General features: G+C 39.8%; 1 protein-coding gene across 2 annotated transcripts in view; it reads left to right on the top strand.

Annotated features, from left to right (window-relative positions):
• The first annotated feature begins 6,134 nt into the window (after positions 1 to 6,134).
• Positions 6,135 to 19,598, top strand: part of znf839 (zinc finger protein 839) — a 39,126-nt gene continuing 25,662 nt past the window's right edge. Inside the window, exons 1-4 of one of the 2 annotated variants that reach the window (XM_023799065.2) lie at positions 6,135 to 6,277; positions 7,264 to 8,182; positions 18,477 to 19,394; positions 19,586 to 19,598. The exon at positions 19,586 to 19,598 is cut by the window's right edge and continues 197 nt beyond it. In XM_023799065.2, coding sequence (XP_023654833.2) covers positions 7,283 to 8,182; positions 18,477 to 19,394; positions 19,586 to 19,598 — 1,831 coding nt within the window. In that variant the 5' untranslated portion in view covers positions 6,135 to 6,277; positions 7,264 to 7,282. Of the gene's footprint in view, positions 6,278 to 7,031; positions 7,070 to 7,263; positions 8,183 to 18,476; positions 19,395 to 19,585 lie in introns of those variants that run through there. The other variant, XM_023799064.2, reaches the window with a different exon arrangement.

A 19,598-nucleotide genomic window follows, 5' to 3' on the forward strand; every position in this document is an offset into this window, starting at 1 on the left:
AGAATATTACTGCATAACCCTATTATCTTACGATCTAAATTCTTTTGGAATTCCCAGTTTGAAAATATCAATTGGAATATGTCATGGACTTTAAACAATAAATATTGTGTAACTGTAAGTAAAAGAAATTCAATTTAAAATTTTACACTTAATCTATCCCACAAACACACAGTTAAAGAAATTAAATATCTGATCTTTGTTCCTTTTGTGGTATCTGTACAGAAACCATCCTGCACTTGTTTTATGATTGTTTACATGTCAGATACTTTTGGATTGAGATAGAACATCTGTTTGAAACATTGTCTGGCTGTAAAACTTTTTTAGATAGGAAAGATATCCTATTCTATTATGGGAAAACAACTTAAATGGTAATTATGTTTTTATTTTAAATCTGTTTATTTTACATGGTAAATTTTATGTTCACAAATGCAAATGGTCCTTAAAGAAGCCTAATATATGCCAGTTTAAGTTGGAATTGAAATTTTATTTTAACACGTTGGATGGACTTAAAAAAAACGAAAAGCTGTAAAAACTATCAGTTTATATAAGGCCCTGAAGAATCTGTTGTAAATGAGAAAGAATATGTACCCCTTTTTCTTTAAAATGCAATTTGTATTTGTTATGTGTTTTACATTGTTTGTATACTGTTAAAAAAGCAATAAAAAAAAAAACAGCTGGATGAGTCGTTTAGTCAAGGAAACAAACCCGTCAAAGCACAAGAACTGAACAATTGAGCCAAGCGCAGGAGCCTTTTGGTTTTAAGGTGTCCGGGATGATATGGATTATCTGGTCACCCTAATCATAGCCCATTTTAGAAATGCATATTAATATTTCAAATTTTACTTTAGCAATTGCTTAAAATAATGTCCTTTATACTTTTATTACACAGTTCTAATCCAATTGCAGCAAGTAAAGATGCAATATAAAAACCAGTGACTGGAAATGCAATCGAAATGTCAGTTACCAGTAACATAGGATGAAGAAGTTTGTGCCTGCTGCTCCAAGAGTGTCTCTGTAGTATTGATTGCCTGCAATGCCCAAAACTAAATATCCTCCTGAGACCCAAGGAAAAAAGTGTCCTTCAATTTTAGGTTATTTGTCTTTGGAGGAAATAAGACATCTTACAATTTAGATTTTTTCAAATTTATTTTTATTTTTAATTTCACAGCATGTCCTCTTTAGTACACAACAGGAATAAATATGTTTCCCAACATCAGTGAAAAGATAGATGCAAAAATAAAATGTCCACTACAATGGACATAAATGAATGGGTGGGGTCTCAGGAGGATATACCTAGAAACGGGGCTGCCGGAAAAGATTCCATGGACAGCCCTGTCACTTGCTCTAATCCGTACTCCTCTCTCACGCACCAACCTGTACAATTTCTAGATGTACTGGATGGATCACCTGGAAATTGTTAAATTTCATAAATGCATTTTACCTGTATTCTCCTAGTCTTTGTTGTTATATGTAGGTTTGCACCAGAATACCTTAGTGATCTGCTGACCTCATACAACTCCCTGCGCTTGCTTCGTTCTCAAGGTGCGGGATATCTGTTAAGGGTAGAAAGAGCTACGGCAGGCTGCAGAGCTTTCTCGTATAGAGCTCCTTATCTGTGGAATGGTCTTTCACCAGATGTGCGGGTTTCAGGCTCACTGTCAATATTCAAGTCTAGACTAAAAACACGCTTGTTTAGTTTAGCTTATAGGGACTCTAGTTCTAGCTCTAGCTAACTCCCCACTCCCAGTTAGACCTATAGTGTGAGGTGTAGAGCTGGGTGGGGATCGGTGCCATTGGCTTTGGATAAACTGAATTGACAGTGCTGTAACTCTAGCTTCACAATCGCTTGTGGGATTGGAGTGCTGACATTTCAGGGACTCCCCATGCCTGCATTCCCACCTGCCTCTCCCTCCTACTTATGCTGCCATATGCATATCTGCCGGAGCTTGCACATTGCACTTCATATTGCACTCATCTAACTTTTAGCACTGCCCCCTCCTGGGGGGTGCTGCCTGGAGACCTCAATCTATCAAGATGTCCAGCACACCCTGCAACATGTGACGTCGCCACTACCAATGACGTCCGTGCATCCAGCTCACCGTTCTGCCTGTGTCACCTTCCATGTATGACCCGCTGCCTGCCTTCTGGTTGCCTGGCGATTGGAGGGAGCGGTGGCACCGGCTTATCATCTCCCCCCTGCTCCCTGTTTGTGTCTCAAATTTTACTGTATTTGACTCTCCCTGCCAGCCCCTGGAGGATGGGCTCCCCCTTTGAGTCTGGTCCCTCCCAAGGTTTCTTCCTTCTGGGGAGTTTTTCCTTGCCACTGTCGCCTATAGCTTACTCACTGGGGGCTTTGGGTGGGGATGCTGTAAAGCGCTTTGAGACGATATAATGTTGTGATAATGCGCTATACAAAAATAAATTTGTTGTTGTTGTTTGAAAATATACTTGTTCAGTTATCATTCCAATTGTATAACAGTTTGAAAAAAATCTTGTTACTTGTACATTAAAACATATAATACATGTTTGAAAATGTCATTTATGCTGTTTATATTTAAAATGCTTATATTCTGTTTTCTCTCTTCTCTTTTGTACCAAGACCATAATTTACTGTGACATTACAGTAATGGATGAACTATTGGTGTATGGGGAGGTCTGGAGGGACCACCAACAGTTTTCTTTTTGCTCATGTAGACAATGTACTTGTGACTCATATTTAATTGCCACTTTTATGCAATAAGGCTTACAGTAGAGCTAAAAGGTACAATTTATGTGTGTTTCCGGGGATATGAACTACTACGGTCTGAATAAAAGCTCAGTCTGAGCCATTTCTGGAGTTTTTTTTTAACTTTTCTTGGATCACAGATATGGGGGTTCTGTAATAATTAGCCAATTTCGTTAGTCATTATTGTGATTAGCTAATTCTGATAAATAAAATAACTAACCATTATGACATATATTTCTTAAAATATCTTCATGTCATATATTTATGATCATTAATGATCTGTCACAATGTAATCTTTTTAATTTTTTTATCGTGCAGGCATCTGTTACTGGCCCAGTTTCAAAGTCCACACAGACACGGATTCACAGACTTTGAGGCGTGTTCACACAAACTCCTTGAGGGCTTATGGCTCCCCCACTGCCAAACTGTCAAGTGCATTAGGCTTTTAGTTTTTGCTTAATGATGCTGTTTTGACAAAAAAAAGTAAATTGATTTACTTGTCCACTCTGTAAGGCAATAGCCTGGAACATGTAAATGGCATGGCATTTTAAAATCCCCCCTCCCCCTCTGGGAGTTTTATCACCAAGATTAAAAAATGCAGGAATACTGTGTCTTTTGAAAATACCATACCACATATACTGTCTAGATTATCTGGACAGTAAAAGTTACAAAATCCTGATGATGAAATTTACATCACTCATCCTGTGTGCACGTGAAAAGGTATTTTCCCAATTAAACTTTATTTAGGTTTGTAAATGATAACAAAGGTGTGTGGACAGTAGTATAAACAGAAGGCATGTATACATATCAAAGAGTCTGAGTAACAACCAACAACAATCATAATTAGTCTGGGGATATACGGACAGCATACAAAGTAAATAAAGAAATAAAATAATTTTAAAAATTTAAAGTAAAATAATAATATTATACAAAACATCAGCAAAGAAAATGATCTATAAGCTTTACTGTTTATCACTCTTGAGATTGCATTTATCGAATTGAAGAGGGAATGTAAATCATGTGAAAATAAATAAAAATTTTAATTTAAACCTTTGACTCTGGCCTTGTGTATATGGAATTTCCCCCAAAGGAATCACAACATTAGATATACTGGAATTATATGTGCAAAACAAAGATCATACTGTCCAGGATCTGTAAAAGATTATAACATACCAATAAAAAGGTGGCAATATCCAACCGAAAATTCATAGAGAGAGGACAGTTATAAAACAGATGAGGAAAGGTTACAGAAGAATGAAGTGTGACTTTGCCTTTAAGTCAGGATTGCGCTCTACACCCACTGCCTGGAATGCCTCCCTCATCATAGTGTCCAGACTCAAGTACCACAGCTCTGCAATGGGCAATATAAAGATACAAATTCACCTGATATGGATGTCTTTGGACACTGAGAGGAGACCTGTGGAAACAGTATATTGAGATGTCCATTCTATATGCTGCAACTTTGTGCTACTGCTAGATCTTTCAGTGCTTATGTTAGAAACTTGATATGTGCACCCAGTTTGTCAAATAAAGCTAATTATTTAATGTTAAAAATGGAGTGAGATCTGAATTTGAAATTTTTCTTCAGATTTATCACCCCTGCCTCTTGACACATCAAACACCCTTGTGCAGTGGAACCTGTTACCAAAAGACTCTACACTTAAAGCACAAGTGCCAAAGATATAATAACAAAAATGCTTTTAAAAAGTCAAAGTAAACTTTGTCATATCAGCTATATACATGTATACAATGAGACGAGACAATGTGGCTCCAGTTTTTACAGTTTACAAAAAAGGTACATAAAATACACATATATAAATATACCATAAATATAAACTCTAAACAAGAAGTAAAAATCTGCAATTTAGTACAAAAGACATTTTTAACAATCAGAAAGTGTGGAAATGTCGTATCAGCATAGTGGAATATAATTATGTGTGCATTAAATGTGCAGATGATTAGCAGCAGTTTAATATTAATATACAGTAAGTGAGATAGTGTGTAAGTAGATGTAACACTGTTGTGTTTTGTGCATGTAGCAGCATATAAGACTGATCTGTAAAGTGCAAAGCAGAGTTCAGTTCACAGTTCAGGTGTGTGTGGGGGGCCAGAGTAAGGGCCAGTTAGTTAGGTGAGGAACATAAGAACATAAGAAATTTACAAACAAGAGGAGGCCATTTGGCCCATCAAGCTTGTTTGGGGAGAACTTTAATAGCTCAGAGTTGTTAAAATTAAAATGTTCTCCCGCTAATTTCCACTTATGGCCACAAGTTCTAGTATTTAAACTAATATTGAAGTAGCCATTTGGCTGAACAGCATCCAGACCCGTTAGAATCTTATATACCTGGATCATGTCCCCCCTTAGTCTCCTTTGCTCGAGGCTAAACAGATTCAGCTCAGCTAACCTCTCCTCATAAGACATTCCTCTAAGACCAGGAATCATTCTTGTAGTCCTATGTTGCACCCTTTCCAAGGCAGCAATGTCCTTTTAAGGTATGGTGACCAAACTTGCACACAATATTCTAGGTGGGGTCTTACCAAGGAATTGTATAATCATAGCATCACCTCCCTTGACTTAAATGCCACACACCTAGATATGTAACCCAACATCCTATTGGCCTTTTTTATTGCTTCCCCACACTGGCGAGAGTGGGACATGGAAGCATCAACATACACACAAAGGACTTTCTCATAATCAGCTACCTTTATTTCAGTGGAACCCATAAAACAGGGGTGTCAAACTCCAGTCCTGGAGGACCAGTGCCCTGCACAGTTTTTGGTTTACCCTCATTTTACACACCTGATTCAACTCCTTGTGCTAATTACAACACAGCTCTTGAGCTGAATCATTTGTGGTGGAACAGGGAAAGAACTAAGCTACACAGGGCTCCAGCCCCCCAGATTGGAGTTTGACACCCCTGCCATAAAATATCTATACTTTATATTTCTGCTCCCTGCATGGATTACCTTACATTTATCTACATTAAATTTTATCTGCCAGGTTTCAGCCCAGTCACTAATTAAATCAAGATCCTGTTGTAGCCTCTGTGCTACAACAGTATCTGCTACACAACCCACCATGGTGGCATCTGCAAATTTAACCAGTTTACTGTATGTATTGGTGTTAATATCATTAAAGTAGGAGGGGACTGATGGTTTGTGGGAAAAAGCTCACATATGGTCTGGCCGATCAGACTTTAATGCTGCAATAGCATCTGCCAGATAGGAGCAGTGTGAAGAGTCCATGTGAGAGGTGTGAGGAGTCGCACACAATGCAAGAGGTCTTTCTGATGCAGTGCTTATGGAGGATGTCCTGGAATGAGGGGAGAGATGCCCCTATGATGTTGCCGGCTTTTTTGACAATCCTCTGCAGGCTCTTTTGGTCTGCAACACTGGCACTGCTGTACCAAACAGGGATGCATCTGGTCAGAATGCTCTCTATGCTGCCCCAGCAGAAAACTGGGAGGAGGGAGGTTTGCTTGCTTCATGCGTCTTAAGAAGTGAAGATGCTGCTGTGCCTTATTGGTGAGGGAGGAGGTGTTGGTGGTCCAGGTGAGGTCATCTGAGATATGCACTCAGAGAAACCTAGTGCTCTTAACTGTCTGTACTGTGTAGGCCTGTAGGGTGACCAGATAATCCATGTCAGGGAGGACACTCTGAGCTAGGACAGGAATTGTAAATTGTAAACCATTTCAATTAAAAGGACCTGGATTTCACTTTAGTTCTTGCTGTGTGCTGATTGGCCAGTCTCCTATAATCATGCATGTGTCACTAATGCTAATGTGAAACAGCTGGATGAGTCTCACTCAAGGAAAAAGCACAAGAATAGCTGAACTATTTAGCCAAGTAGAGGAGCCTTTCTATTTGAAAGTAGTTTGTAAAACCCGAAGTAGTTCAAAGTGTCCTCCCTGACATGGATTATCTGGTCACCCTAGTACTGTGGAGCTTTTGATGCTGAGTGTTAGGTAGGCAGGCAGGCAGTATGAGTTTTCCTATAGTCGACAATAATTTCTTTAGTTTTCTCCACATCCAGAGACAGACTGTTCTCACTGTACCATGCAGCCAGCTGCTGAATCTCATCTCTAAAAACAAAAACAAGATCAGATCGCTGATCTTAACACCTCTGTTTTATGGGTTCCACTAAAACTCTTTCAATTTAGTGCAACTATTGAGACTGTTATTAAACATGACCTATGATGGCTTCCGTAGTTCCTCATGCGTAGTAAATAACGGAAGAGCATATTTGTAATTCGGATTGGAACAAGGAGCTGCCATTACAGTACGGTAAAGGTCGCATCTGATTGGCTAAAGTAGATAGAGGAGGGCTTTTCGTTCGCTATAGAGGTACATCTGACTGCCAATGGTAGCTCAGGAAAATATCAGTTAAACTAACATTTCCTATTGCGTTTTAAAAAGCTGCGGCAGTCAAGTGTTGTGTTATACTTTTAATTAATATTCGCAGATTGTTCTGTATTGTTCAAGGAGGTATTTGTGTGTGAATATTCGGGTGACATTTGGTTTGTTTTCCACTCTACCAGCTTAAGAATTCACTCCAAAATGGCGGACAAACAGAATGAAAGAAACACGAAAAATGGATCTGAGAACGTAGGGTGCGATAGTACTTTGGAATTGCATGAGGGTGCTAAACTGATGCTCGGGAGGAGCTTTGTGTTGACGCCCAATGCTATAGAGAAGAAGGATATAGCAGAGAATCGCTGTGTGGAGGTTACAGTAAAGGATGTGACGGACACCTCGGACATTTTGGAGTACTTGCAGACTTCTGCCCATGAGGGGACGGACCTGGAAAGTGACTACCAAGTTATTAACCAATATACCGACGTCAAGCAGTTACTAAATCGTAACATCGCAACATCATTTGTTGAAACCCCTGGTACTGGTACAACTAATTATACTGCCATGTCCAGTGAGATTGTAAACACTGTATTGCCAGAAACAACCACAATTATTTATGTGCAGCCGGACGGCAGTTTTGTAGAAGGCACCGGGTTAACTGCAGAGGAGCAGCAACAACTGCTGGAGCAATTGGAGAAGCAGCCGTTTTGTGCGATAACAGAGAGCGAGACTCCTTGTGTATCTGAACGTCCCCCTGCTCGGATCGCCCACTGCGGACGTTTGGCCCCAAAAGAGCTGCAACAAGTGATACAACAAGTTAGCAGATCACAGAAATCTGCCATGCACGTCGAGCAGCACATCGTGCCGTCGGCCACCCAGTGCAGGAAACCAGCGGCGCCGGCCACGGCAGAGCAGACTACCGCTTATTTTGCGATCGAGCCCGCGTCTCTCTTCACGGCCGAAAGCCAGACTAATGTGACAGTTCAGCCGCAGCGGCAACAGCAGTTGGCTATCATGCAGAACGCGTCCCAGCAGCTACAAAACGTCGCCAAGCAAGTGGCGCTCCAGCAGAGTCAGTCGCAAAACGGGACGCAACTGAGGAAGGTAATATTTGAAGGCACGGCCGCTTGTCGTCAAAGCGCTTACTCCTGGGTTATACCTAATTGTGTGTAACGTGTCTGCTGTCAACATTTTTACATTTAGGTTTTTAAGAAAGTGCTGCATATTTCATTTGCCAGAAATGCAGTCTGCATTATTAATGCTGTAAGAAATGCTGTTATGGCATACTGTGGAATGATTTGCAATAAGAACATTCATACCTTGATTCCGAAGATTTGTATGTTTTGAAAGCAATAACTGACCAAAGATTTAGAACTCAAGGGACAGGGTTGCGACGTATCTTTAGTTGAATCTCACTGGAATTGTTAAATTGAACCAGAAAAAACGATGAAACACTTATTTTACGTTTTTAAGAATCATCTTTGATGAGCACGTGTAAGGTTTTGAAAAGTAATTAATGGAACTTAAAACTTGTATATTACTAATTATGGGGGGGTGAAGTGTGTGTGTGTGTGTGTGAGAGAGAGAGAGAGAAACAATTCACGTGTTTGTGTAATATATATACTTTTTCTGTCCATGGAGTGTGATATTTGTTAGTTATTTAAGTTAGGGCCATTATTAGCTTAATGAAATAAGTTGCCACTGTGCCATATTTTTCAGCAATTACAAAGGATAATTGTTTATTTTGGTCAGGGTCTTGGGGCCTGCAGCCTGTCGAGCCAGCAAATGGCACAGTGCCGGGGTATACCCTGGGAGGCACGTCAGTCCCTTACAGGGCATCATGCTGAAATATTTTTCTAAAATGTGTATTAATTTTTTCCCATTCATTAAATTTATCAACTCGCATTGATGACTTATCACTTTTTATTACAGTACATCTTGTATTACACAGTTATTGTGGGTCAAATGTGAAATGTCCAGGTTTTTTTAAAATAATTATTTATTTAAGTAATGAAACACTAAAGGCATGTAGTGATTATGGTGAAACAGCTTTGCACCCAGCAACTGCATCATAGCTGTGAAGTTCGCAATTGTAGGACCAGGCGTAGGACATTTATATGTGGAGTTTGAATGCTCTACCAGTGTTCGCGTGGGTTTCCGTCGGGGGGATTTGGTTTCCTCTCACAGTCCAAAAGTGTGTGCGGTAGGTTAATTGGCGAATCTAAGTCAGCCCCGTAATTGTGTGTGTGTGCGCCCAGTGGTGTGTTGGCCCCTGCCCAGGGTTGGGTCCTGCCTGTGCCCGTTGTTCCCAGGATAGGCTCCGGGCCCCCCCAGGACCCCGGTTGGGATTAAGCGATAATGGATGGATGTACAAAGTTAAGCATATCACTGTTAAAAAGCAAACACAGGCAATCGCAGCACAGTAAGTGTAGATAGATGCTCAATATTACAAACTCCACAACCCAACAGAGCGCAGAATATTTTTGACGCAGCAGACCCACATAAAGGGGGCAAAAGAATGGATTGTGGCAAGTCGTCGAATAATTTTAATAAAGAAGATGATAGCTCTTTTAAAATGAAATACTCTTTACTAACAACCAGTTTCGGTTTAATACTAGCAGACACACACAAGGAACCTGGGAGTTTACATGACACTCACTGTTAAACGGTAACAAAATGCACACATTCCATGGCAAACATTACACAGTAACTATTAACATAAATATACATGATTACATGTATTAATTTACACCTTTTAAAGATAAGCACTACCCAACTCCATGCTGTCACATTGTTAGCCATTTGTCGACAATGGGTGGGATCATCGCTTGTACAATGTCATATTGCTCAAAGAACATCGTTTACATTTGAAGTATGTCGCTACCTTTAGCTAGGAGGCAGATAATTTATGCCATCTGTTGTTGTATAATGACATATAAATTCTAGCCCTCGAAAAGAACACCGCCCCAGTTTTTTAGATTTATATTTTGTCAAAGGTGCATATGACGGGCATATTGTAATACCGTGGCTTATTTGTGTGTTTTGAACCACCGGGGCTGTACTGAATGCTGTGATAATATACCAAATACCACTACGCCCCTAGTAGTTAGTAGGGGTGGCACGGTTCACAAAACCCACGGTTCGGTTTGTATCACGGTTTTGGGGTCACAGTTTTCGGTTCTGTACGGTTCTTGTTTTTTTTTTTTTTTTTTTTTTTTTTTTTTTTTTTTAAATCTTTAACACTCCAGAAATGTACTTCAGCATATGATATATAGCTTAATTATCCACAATTTAGGATACAGTATTAAAAAAGTTATATCATGTAATCATGCATAAACTGAATTTGACTTGACTTAAAGCACATTATTAAAATTATTAAACATTATTAATCCCAGAACAGTAATAAAATAAAAGTCTTGCCTTAACATAAATGCTAAAAGAATAGATCGCTTTAATCGCTATTACAGTTGGGTATGGGCACGCGGTCTTATTTAGAAAACATACAAAAAGAGACGCATATAATGTTTAAAAAAATTGTGAAAAAAAATTGGTATTAATTATATTGAATGTTCTTGAGTAATCGATAAAATCAGTTTCTGTGTATGTACTGTACAAGACATCAATCTGTAATAGTGCAAAATATGTCCAGTTGATATGTCTAGTATGATCATCTGGCAATAGCTTGTAGGTCTGTGTGGTCAGACACTGTGCAATAAACAGAATTTTTAGAAACATGGCAAATGTTCACATTGCAGCATGGAAGCAGGCTCACTGTTACAACGCTGACCGGGGAAGCAGAGGCGAGGAGACCTAGGATCGGGGGAATGTGGGGTTTAATGAGCAAAAGGAACACAGACGAGCGGTAAAGCAGAATTACAATATAATGACCGGACTGGAGAAAGAAACGGAAACGCGGACTAAATACAATGGAGTAATGACAAATTTGACAACAATCAGGAACAGCTGGTAAACACGGGGAATCCACACAGGGTTAACGAGGGGGCGCGGCACACGGAAAGAGCGGACGATCGAGGCATGACACTCACTGGAGTGCTTTGTCACAGATAACTTAATTTTCTTTAACAAAGTGCCTAACCGCACATTAAATAAAGTCACACAACAAAGGCGCACAACAGTGTTCAGATGTTGTGCTATCGGTTGGCTGAAATTTAAACGTTTTCTTCAGAGACAGGGTGGTAACGCCGAAAACACGAGCTAAACGCAGCAAACGAAAGGCTACCGGAAATTACTTAGCTGGCTGAACTTTTACCGGAACTACGTCACACCTCTCTGTGCATATAGCCTATTCTTTCGTGTGAAAGGGAAACACACTGACGTCACATACGAGGCTACATTGCGCATGTCATGAACCGTCGAACCGTGCGATGCATGCATGCTCCGAACCGAGACAAGCGAACCGAACGATTCGTTTTTTTTTCATGAACCGTGCCATCCCTAGTAGTTAGGTGTTTAATGATTCTGTGCTCCAGAGCATTCCACATGCTAGATCCATTGTAGTGTTTCCCCTACCATTATATTAGCCCCCCCAACGGCACCTCCCACCCCCCCCCTTGAAGGTCAAGTTAATTTAATTTAATTTTATTTTATTTTCTGTATAGCGCCAGATCACAACAGAAGTCATTTAAGGTTACCTTTCCTATGGAACAGATGTATACATTGTCCTTTTATTAAACAAACTAAATAGCCTCCTGTTATTTATCTTATTTACACAACAGCTTGTCATTTTTGTCTCTATACGGTCGTGCGTTTACAATTCTCCTCTGCGCTCTGTATCGTGCATGGCAGAGTTCCGCCCCGATGCGTGCTCACAGCCGTGCACATACAGGTGAGCACACTCCCACCAGCAGACAGAGAGCATGTGTCGGAAAATATGTCGATGTCAACCATCTGAAATGCAGACCAAAATATCTGTATTTTTTTTAAACGCTCCCAGGATGGTGAAGATGGCAACACTCGCTCTCAGAAGAGCCCAGAAAGATACACTGCAGTGGCAAAAGCTGCACACTTTGTCATAAAAAGAAATGTTCTGATGTTTAGTTCAGTTGTTATATTGACTGTTGTCATTAAAAGAAACCCATGAACACCATGAATTCTGTCGGTGTCCATCTGCCCCCCCACCCCCCTAAAGCTATAAGCCTTGGGGAAATACTAAATTGTGGATTTGGTGAAGAAAAATGTTGCAGTGTTTCCATGTGTTCATACTCATACTCATAAAACAGAGAGTGGCTGCTTTGGAGTATTTTTGAAATATCTTAACACTGCCTAAGTTTGAATAAATATAGTTTCAAGTGGTGATTCTGGGGCCATGCTCTAGACCAGAGGTTCTCAAACATTTTTTCCAAGGACCGCCCCGCGTCCAGGGAAACATGTTTGGGCTCCTCTACTTGGGTTACGACACTGATTCTACTGCATCCGTTTTGCAATGATGACAACTGCCAGTGTTTTTAATAAAAACACATTTTACACACAAATTATTTATAAATGCCAAGTTAATTATCTTGTGCACACAAATTAATTTACTATAAATTCTCCAAGATCATATGATGGTCAGAATGCTCTTAAGTTTCATTTTCACATTACAATGCCATACAATGAAATTCTTGCTGGTCTTGCATGGGGCGCTAAGTGTCAAGCACTCATATTCATGCACAAAATACAGGTTTGAGTGTCTCATAAATTGACTCCCATGTCTGTGCCACTGCTAGTTTGTGGTGACAGCTAGCTGTTTGTAATGGCAGAACTTTTGTTCTAAAAGAGCCTTCTCTCTGTCTTAAAGCGACATCACCCTTTTTTTTGATAATGGCCTGAAAGCTCGCCACAGTATACATGTACCAGCGTTAACTACAGTGGTACCTCAGAACTCGAATTTAATCCGTTCAGAACTCTGGATCAAATCCTAAAAAGTTTGAGTTGTGATGGAATAAGAAATAATGGAAAACCAATTAATTGGTTCCCGGCCCACCAAAATTACACCTAAATGTTTTGTTTTTGTTAAGCATTTTTTTTTAGCATCGTGCATGTTTACACTAGCTGAATACATATATTTAGACAGTAAAAATACATTTAGAGAATGATAGACAGTAACAGTAATTATTATAATATAATAAAATACATTAAAAATAAAGATTTCTTATTATTTTAATATCATTAATAATAAACCATTAATACATGCCGAGCGGGGACGGAACAAAAACAATGAGGCAGACATCAGGGTATCGAGGAATACGGGCTTTAATTACAGGTAAGGCAGGCAAAATACAGACAGATAATACAATGACCGGACTGGGGAAACCAACTGAAATGTGGAATAAATACATAGGACTAATGACAACAACCAGAAACTGACGATCACATGTGGATTCCACACAGGGTTAATGAGGGGGCATGGCACACAGGAGTAGACGATCGGAGCAGGACACATTTTTTTTTTTTTTACTTTACACATTGTTTGGATACATTTATTTTCTTACTATACTGGTCTTATTCAAACTGGATTTAAGGAAGCACTTCTTTACACAGCGTGTAGTCAGAGTATGGAATAGTTTTCCTGATAACGTAGTGCAAGCTGAATCCTTGGGTTCCTTTAAATCAGAGCTAGATAAGATTTTAACAACTCTGAGCTATTAGTTCTCCCCAAGCGAGCTCGATGGGCCGAATGGCCTCCTCTCGTTTGTATATTTCTTATGTTCTTATGTTCTTAAATTACTGTTTTGATAAATGTGCTTAGATATGTTTAGTACTGTATATGCTCTTCTTGTTTTATCGTGTTCATTTTGTGTTTAAAAGCTAAAAAAAACAAAACATATTTAGGTGTAATTTTTGGGGGCCAGGAACCAATTTAATTGGTTTTCCATTATTTCTTATGGGGAAAATTTGATCAGAACTCGAACTTTTTAGGATTCGAACCTGAGTTCTGAACGGATTAAGTTCAAGTTCTGAGGTACCACTGTATCTATACTGTATATATATATCATTGTATGGCATTGTAATGTGAAAATGTAACCACTGTATATATAGTAGTTTTTTCTTTTTCTATATGAACTTATTGATTTTAAGAAATTAGTTAAAAATCTAGTCACTTAAATTAAGATCCTCGGAGACAGATGGTTGACAACAAAAAAGAAATACACAGACAGTTCTAAGATGCATGCTGAATTTTTGTTTCTTATTGGTCTGTTTTGTTCTAGTACTGTTGCATTGGGGGGTGTACCACACAATTTTTAATCTGACTTCATTCATTCCCCCAATAAAGGCATCAAGTGAAAGGCACTTGTTTGATTTTTTCTGTCCTTATAATAATAATAATAATAATAATAATAATAATAGTGTTAAGTTGTGCATTTGTGGCTGCAGCCTAGGGTGTTCTGGTGCCAGGTGAGCTTATGAACACCTGTAAGGTCGAACATGGTGTTTATTGACAAACTGTTTTTAGCACAGAAGTCCTGTAACAGAAGACAATTGGGTTTGAACCAGGCATGGGTGTAATTTCCAGGGGGGTTAGGGGGGACATGACCCCCCCAATAATCAGATCCAGCCAATATAACCCCCCAATAATCATGTTTCCCCTGTAATGGGTGGAGAACTCAACCCCCCCCAATGTTCCAGCCAAAGTTACGCCCTTGGAACCAGGCAATGTGTTCCTTCCAGTCGGACCCTTCCATGTTTGGGGTGAGCACGACTAGCCAACAGTATCTAGTTAGTACCTTTCACATTAGCTCAGGCCCCTGTACCACCAGAGAGTTCACATTCCATGTCCCTAAAGACAGTTTCAGCAGCCGGGGATCAATCCAGCAGGGCCTCAGCCTTCAAGTGCTCCCCGAACCACAATGCAGTGAACCTTTATGGCTGCTCCTGCAGGTGGTTTTTTAGCATTTAAACACAAAATGAACAGGATAAAACAAGAAGAGCATTTTTCTCTTAATGGCTTCCAAAACGATAAAGATCTTATCCCAACATTACCCCTGTCCTACCCCGATCGTCTGCTCCTTTCGTGTGCCACGCCCCCTCCTTAACCTTGTGTGGGATCCCCATGTGATCAGCTGTTTCTGGTTGTTGTCATTAGTCCTCTGTATTAAGTCCGCGTTTCAGTTTGTTTCCCCAGTCCGGTCATTGGGTGCGTTCGACTTGCTTACTGTGCTGCCTTAAAGCAACGCATTCTGATCCTGACGCAATGCATTACGGTTAGATGCATTGCGACCTCTCACCCGGCTGCACAAACTGGAACCGCCTCCGTCATGACACACTTTTGCCCTTATTGGCTGAAGAGTTTAGTTACACGCATGACGTTTGTATCCCACCTATGCAGTTCCGAACTTCCCATGCATAATCTGCTACTTCTCCCGAATATCACGTAAAGCAGTGAGAACTGGTTTTCAGTTCATTTACCTGGTAAAATAAAGTTTAAATAAATGACATAAATGCTCTAATAGTACACGTAAGTTAGTGGTTTATTTATTGTTAGTTACTGTAATGTTGCGCTGCTTTATTTGGATAATCATCCAGTCTGTGAAGAAGGCATTCAAGTAAGAATTGCATTGTAGTATGACTCATTTTCTGGCACGTACAATTTATATTAGGTCAGCGTTCACGGTTCGACTTCTGATATTCAGATCGAGTTCTAGGTCAAACTGGTTTGTTCGACTTTCAAGAAATTCGAGTTCTAGTGAGTTTGAGAACCGAGGTACCACTGTATATTTTTTTTTCTACGGTGGCAGAAGCGGGCTTCCATAGGTATAACAACCGGCCACCTGATGTGTCTAAATATCGCCATCTGCATTTCAGTAGGCTGATCGCACGCTCCACAATGGTGCGTGCACGAGCATGAGCATCGTTATAGGGATTTTCCTGTGCACTTTGGGGGTTTGAAAGGGAGGTGAGGAGCCAGCGCTTGAGAGGGTAGCCGCTGTCACCTGCATTTCATAACCGAACGATTCAATACATGAACAATGAATAGTTATACATAAAAACATTGTGTAATCACCTTACCAAGAACCCAGTCATCGCGTGCAGCACCAGCCTGCAGTCTGCTCCCTACACTGTTGTGTTCCAGGATAAAACAGTCATGTGTTGAAGCAGGCCATCATGCAACCACGTTTGTCAGGACCATATCAGCATCACAAATAACTTGCACATTAGTAGAATGTACATGTCTTCTATTCACGTAAATAAATTTGTTTTCATATGGAGCCCTCATTGCAACGTGAGTGCAGTCAATTGCGCCGATTACATTTGGGAAACCGGACATTGCCTGTTGATGTTGGCCTGTTCTCCCACAGTGTAAGGGAACTTAATGTATCTATTAGTCATTTTAATAATCCCATCCAAACGACAGGTATTATTGAGCTTAGTGATGGTTGTGATATTCCAGAACTAGAATACAATTAAACACAAGGATAAGTGGAGATGGATGGATGTATCGATAGATTATTATTGTATTTCCTAAACAAGCTTTAGAACAAATTCACAGCTTTATTGTTAATTATAACATATACCTGTTGGCTAATTCCCGCTGGTAACAAGCCAGTTGCAAGGAACCTCAGGGTCGTCAGTACCTGTATTTGTACTTGGATTGTGCGGTTCCGTTGGGTTGATCTCTCTAACATTGGACCCAGTTCAGCACATAGCTCCAAAAGCACACATCTAGGTAATCTAAATCGGTTTATGAGCCAGTCATCATCATGGGCCAAAAATCTTCATGGTCCCTGAACACCCGTTCTCTTCTAATTCTGCCATTGGCTTAATCTTCTAACAATGCCAGCGCATCCATTATGTTATGTTGCGCTCGAATGTCATCGCGGTATTTATGTGTTTTCAGCAGTGAGACTGATTGCTTTACACCGTGTCCAAATAATCGTGATATTAACGACTACCACTTACCCATTTACATTTCATCAGCTGCGGCGCATAGATTAAAAATGTAGAATATGTTAAGATTTGAGTCTGATTATATATTTTATTTATATATTTTATTCACTATTATAAATATGTGACTGAATCAGTGAAATTTAAGGAATTATTATTTATGTACTGATGCCACTCACGTTATTGCTCACCCTCTTCACCCGCGGTCGTATTTTTTTCTCCAAAATGTTCACATGCGTGGGTCAGAGTTGGCGTACATATGCGCACATTCTGCCATCAAGTTTGTTTCTATAGATCGCAACGTTTGCATAGAAAGAGGCGTATGCATCTTTTAGGTCTCGTTTTGTGCGTACTCAACGGTTATGAATGAGACCCCAGGGCTTTAGAAATTTGTGGTGTGTCAAAAATATAAATCTGTATAAATTTGATATATCCTAATGTTTAAAAAATTTGTGGGACTTTAAACTGCAAAAAGTACTGGCACACCACCAGCATCTTTTGTACCTCATTTATCCACAAATTCTAATAAGTCAAAACTCAAAAGATGATGTGGCTCTTGAGCTGCCCCTTCCTTCACAGCCACTTCAGTGCTTATTGCTTCCATGATATACTAAAACAGTAGTATGTGATGTGCTCCTCTAACCGAATTTATACAAATCACTAACTTATGAGTGTCCCAATATGCATCTCATTAATATTTTAGCTGTACTGCTAATTCACTCACTAGATTGTGGGCATAAATAAATGTCCGTATAGTACCGAAAACCTAGTGTCCGGACAAATGTTTCACCCTGGTGATTATTGTACATATGCTATATAATCACGGTGCAGCCCTAAGTGAAGGCCCAACCACCAGGCACTCACCGATGAGAAACCTTCAGGCCTGCCTCTTGGGTGTGCCCCTAACATCTTTTTTCTGGGAGAGGTTTCACGTGCCTTTTTGGATTAAGGGTTATTTGAATCTCCGTTAGTTTGGTCCCTCACCCAGGACCTGTAAGGTGTATTCAGCCAAATCCCATGGTATTTCAGCATGACTGTAGAAAGTTCATTTTTATCTGCTGGTACTTATTTTGGCCCAGATTAGAGCTGATAAATCAGAATGGTTTATTTTGATACCAAATAAAGACACAAAAATTTCAAGCTGCTATTTTGTTTTGTTTTGAATATTGATGGTGAAATTTACCAATATTTCAGCTGAAAAATGCTGAAACATCATTGCATATCTTTTTATGAAATAACAAAATATAATAAATGTCCTTTATTCTTATTATTCCATCCTTTTTTTTGAAAAAATCTTGTAAAAGAGACATTTCGGAACAGAGAAATAAGTTTTCTGTCAATGACCTTAACTGCTGCTACCTATTATAAAGCCCCAAGGTAAAGGGTGTTAAAGCTTGAAAGTGTATGTGTGGTTGTGTGTGGTGGGTGTTTGTGTGGATGTGGTTTTATGGAAAAGTTTATGGGATAGTCTTTTTCGGTTTGGACTTTAACCTTTTTTTTTTTACTCCACTATCAGCTGGAACCCATCCAAATACAAGTCCAGGTGTCACCAACGCAGGAAGGAAAGGAACGGTCCGTTGCACCATTGGCAGTATTCCAGCAAACACACATGTCTGTAAATCAGCTAAATCGCAAAGTGAATGTCTCTTCAGGTGTAAATGTCACCTGTCCCCAAATCATTCACATTTCACCAGTGGTTGGGGAGCAGCAGTACATCCTCCATAATGCAGGAGATGCACCTATTCAACTTCTCCTTCAGAGACCTGAACCAATCACAGGAAGTGTTCTCCCTATATCTCAAAAGATACCTCTCCAGACCCCCATCAAGGCTGTGGTAGCAGATCCCCTTCATTCCAAGATGGCCATGGATCCTACCCTGGCAAAGAAGGAAAGACAAAGAGAGAAGAATAATCAAAAAAGGCCACAGAAAATTAAGACCCGATCTGGCCGCGTGTCTAGACCTCCAAAGTATAAAGTGAAGGACTACAAGTTTATCAAGCGGGAGGATCTAGCTGATGGCCATCAGTCTGACTCTGATGACTATTCTGAGATAAGTGTGGAGGAAGAGGAAGATGAAGAAGGAAAAGTCAGTGTGGCTATTAATAACTTTAACCTCAACCCTAAAGCATTCAAATGTGAAACTTGTGAGAAGGCCTATATAGGAAATGGAGGCTTGTCGAGACACTATAGGCTAAATCCTACTCATAGAACAGCACTTTGCTCTCAAGAGCCTGTATCAGCCCCCAGGCAACAAAATACAGTCTCCAAAGTAAGTTCTGGAGATGCGCCCTCAATGATCCCGTCACTGAAAAACACAAACTCTGAGACTGCGCTTGTGCCAGCTACAGCTGGGCAGATGGTAGACACTGCGTTTCCATCTACTGCACAGGTTTCAAGTCCTGAAAAAGCCTTGGCACCTCAAAATGAACAAAAGGTAAAACCATTAATTCATTATAAAGTTTATGGGCAAGAAGAATGTATCATAAACTGATACATTTCAAAAAGTGATTTCAGTGCTGGATGTTTTTACATTTTAATGGAGGACTTCCACAGTTAATGTTAATTATTCTCATATTACACTGTATATTAATGCTAGTATATTCATTTGTTTTTTACCCTTTATAGTCCGAATCTATAA

Source organism: Paramormyrops kingsleyae, chromosome 14 (genome assembly GCF_048594095.1).
Source record: "Paramormyrops kingsleyae isolate MSU_618 chromosome 14, PKINGS_0.4, whole genome shotgun sequence".
NCBI lineage: Eukaryota > Metazoa > Chordata > Actinopteri > Osteoglossiformes > Mormyridae > Paramormyrops > Paramormyrops kingsleyae.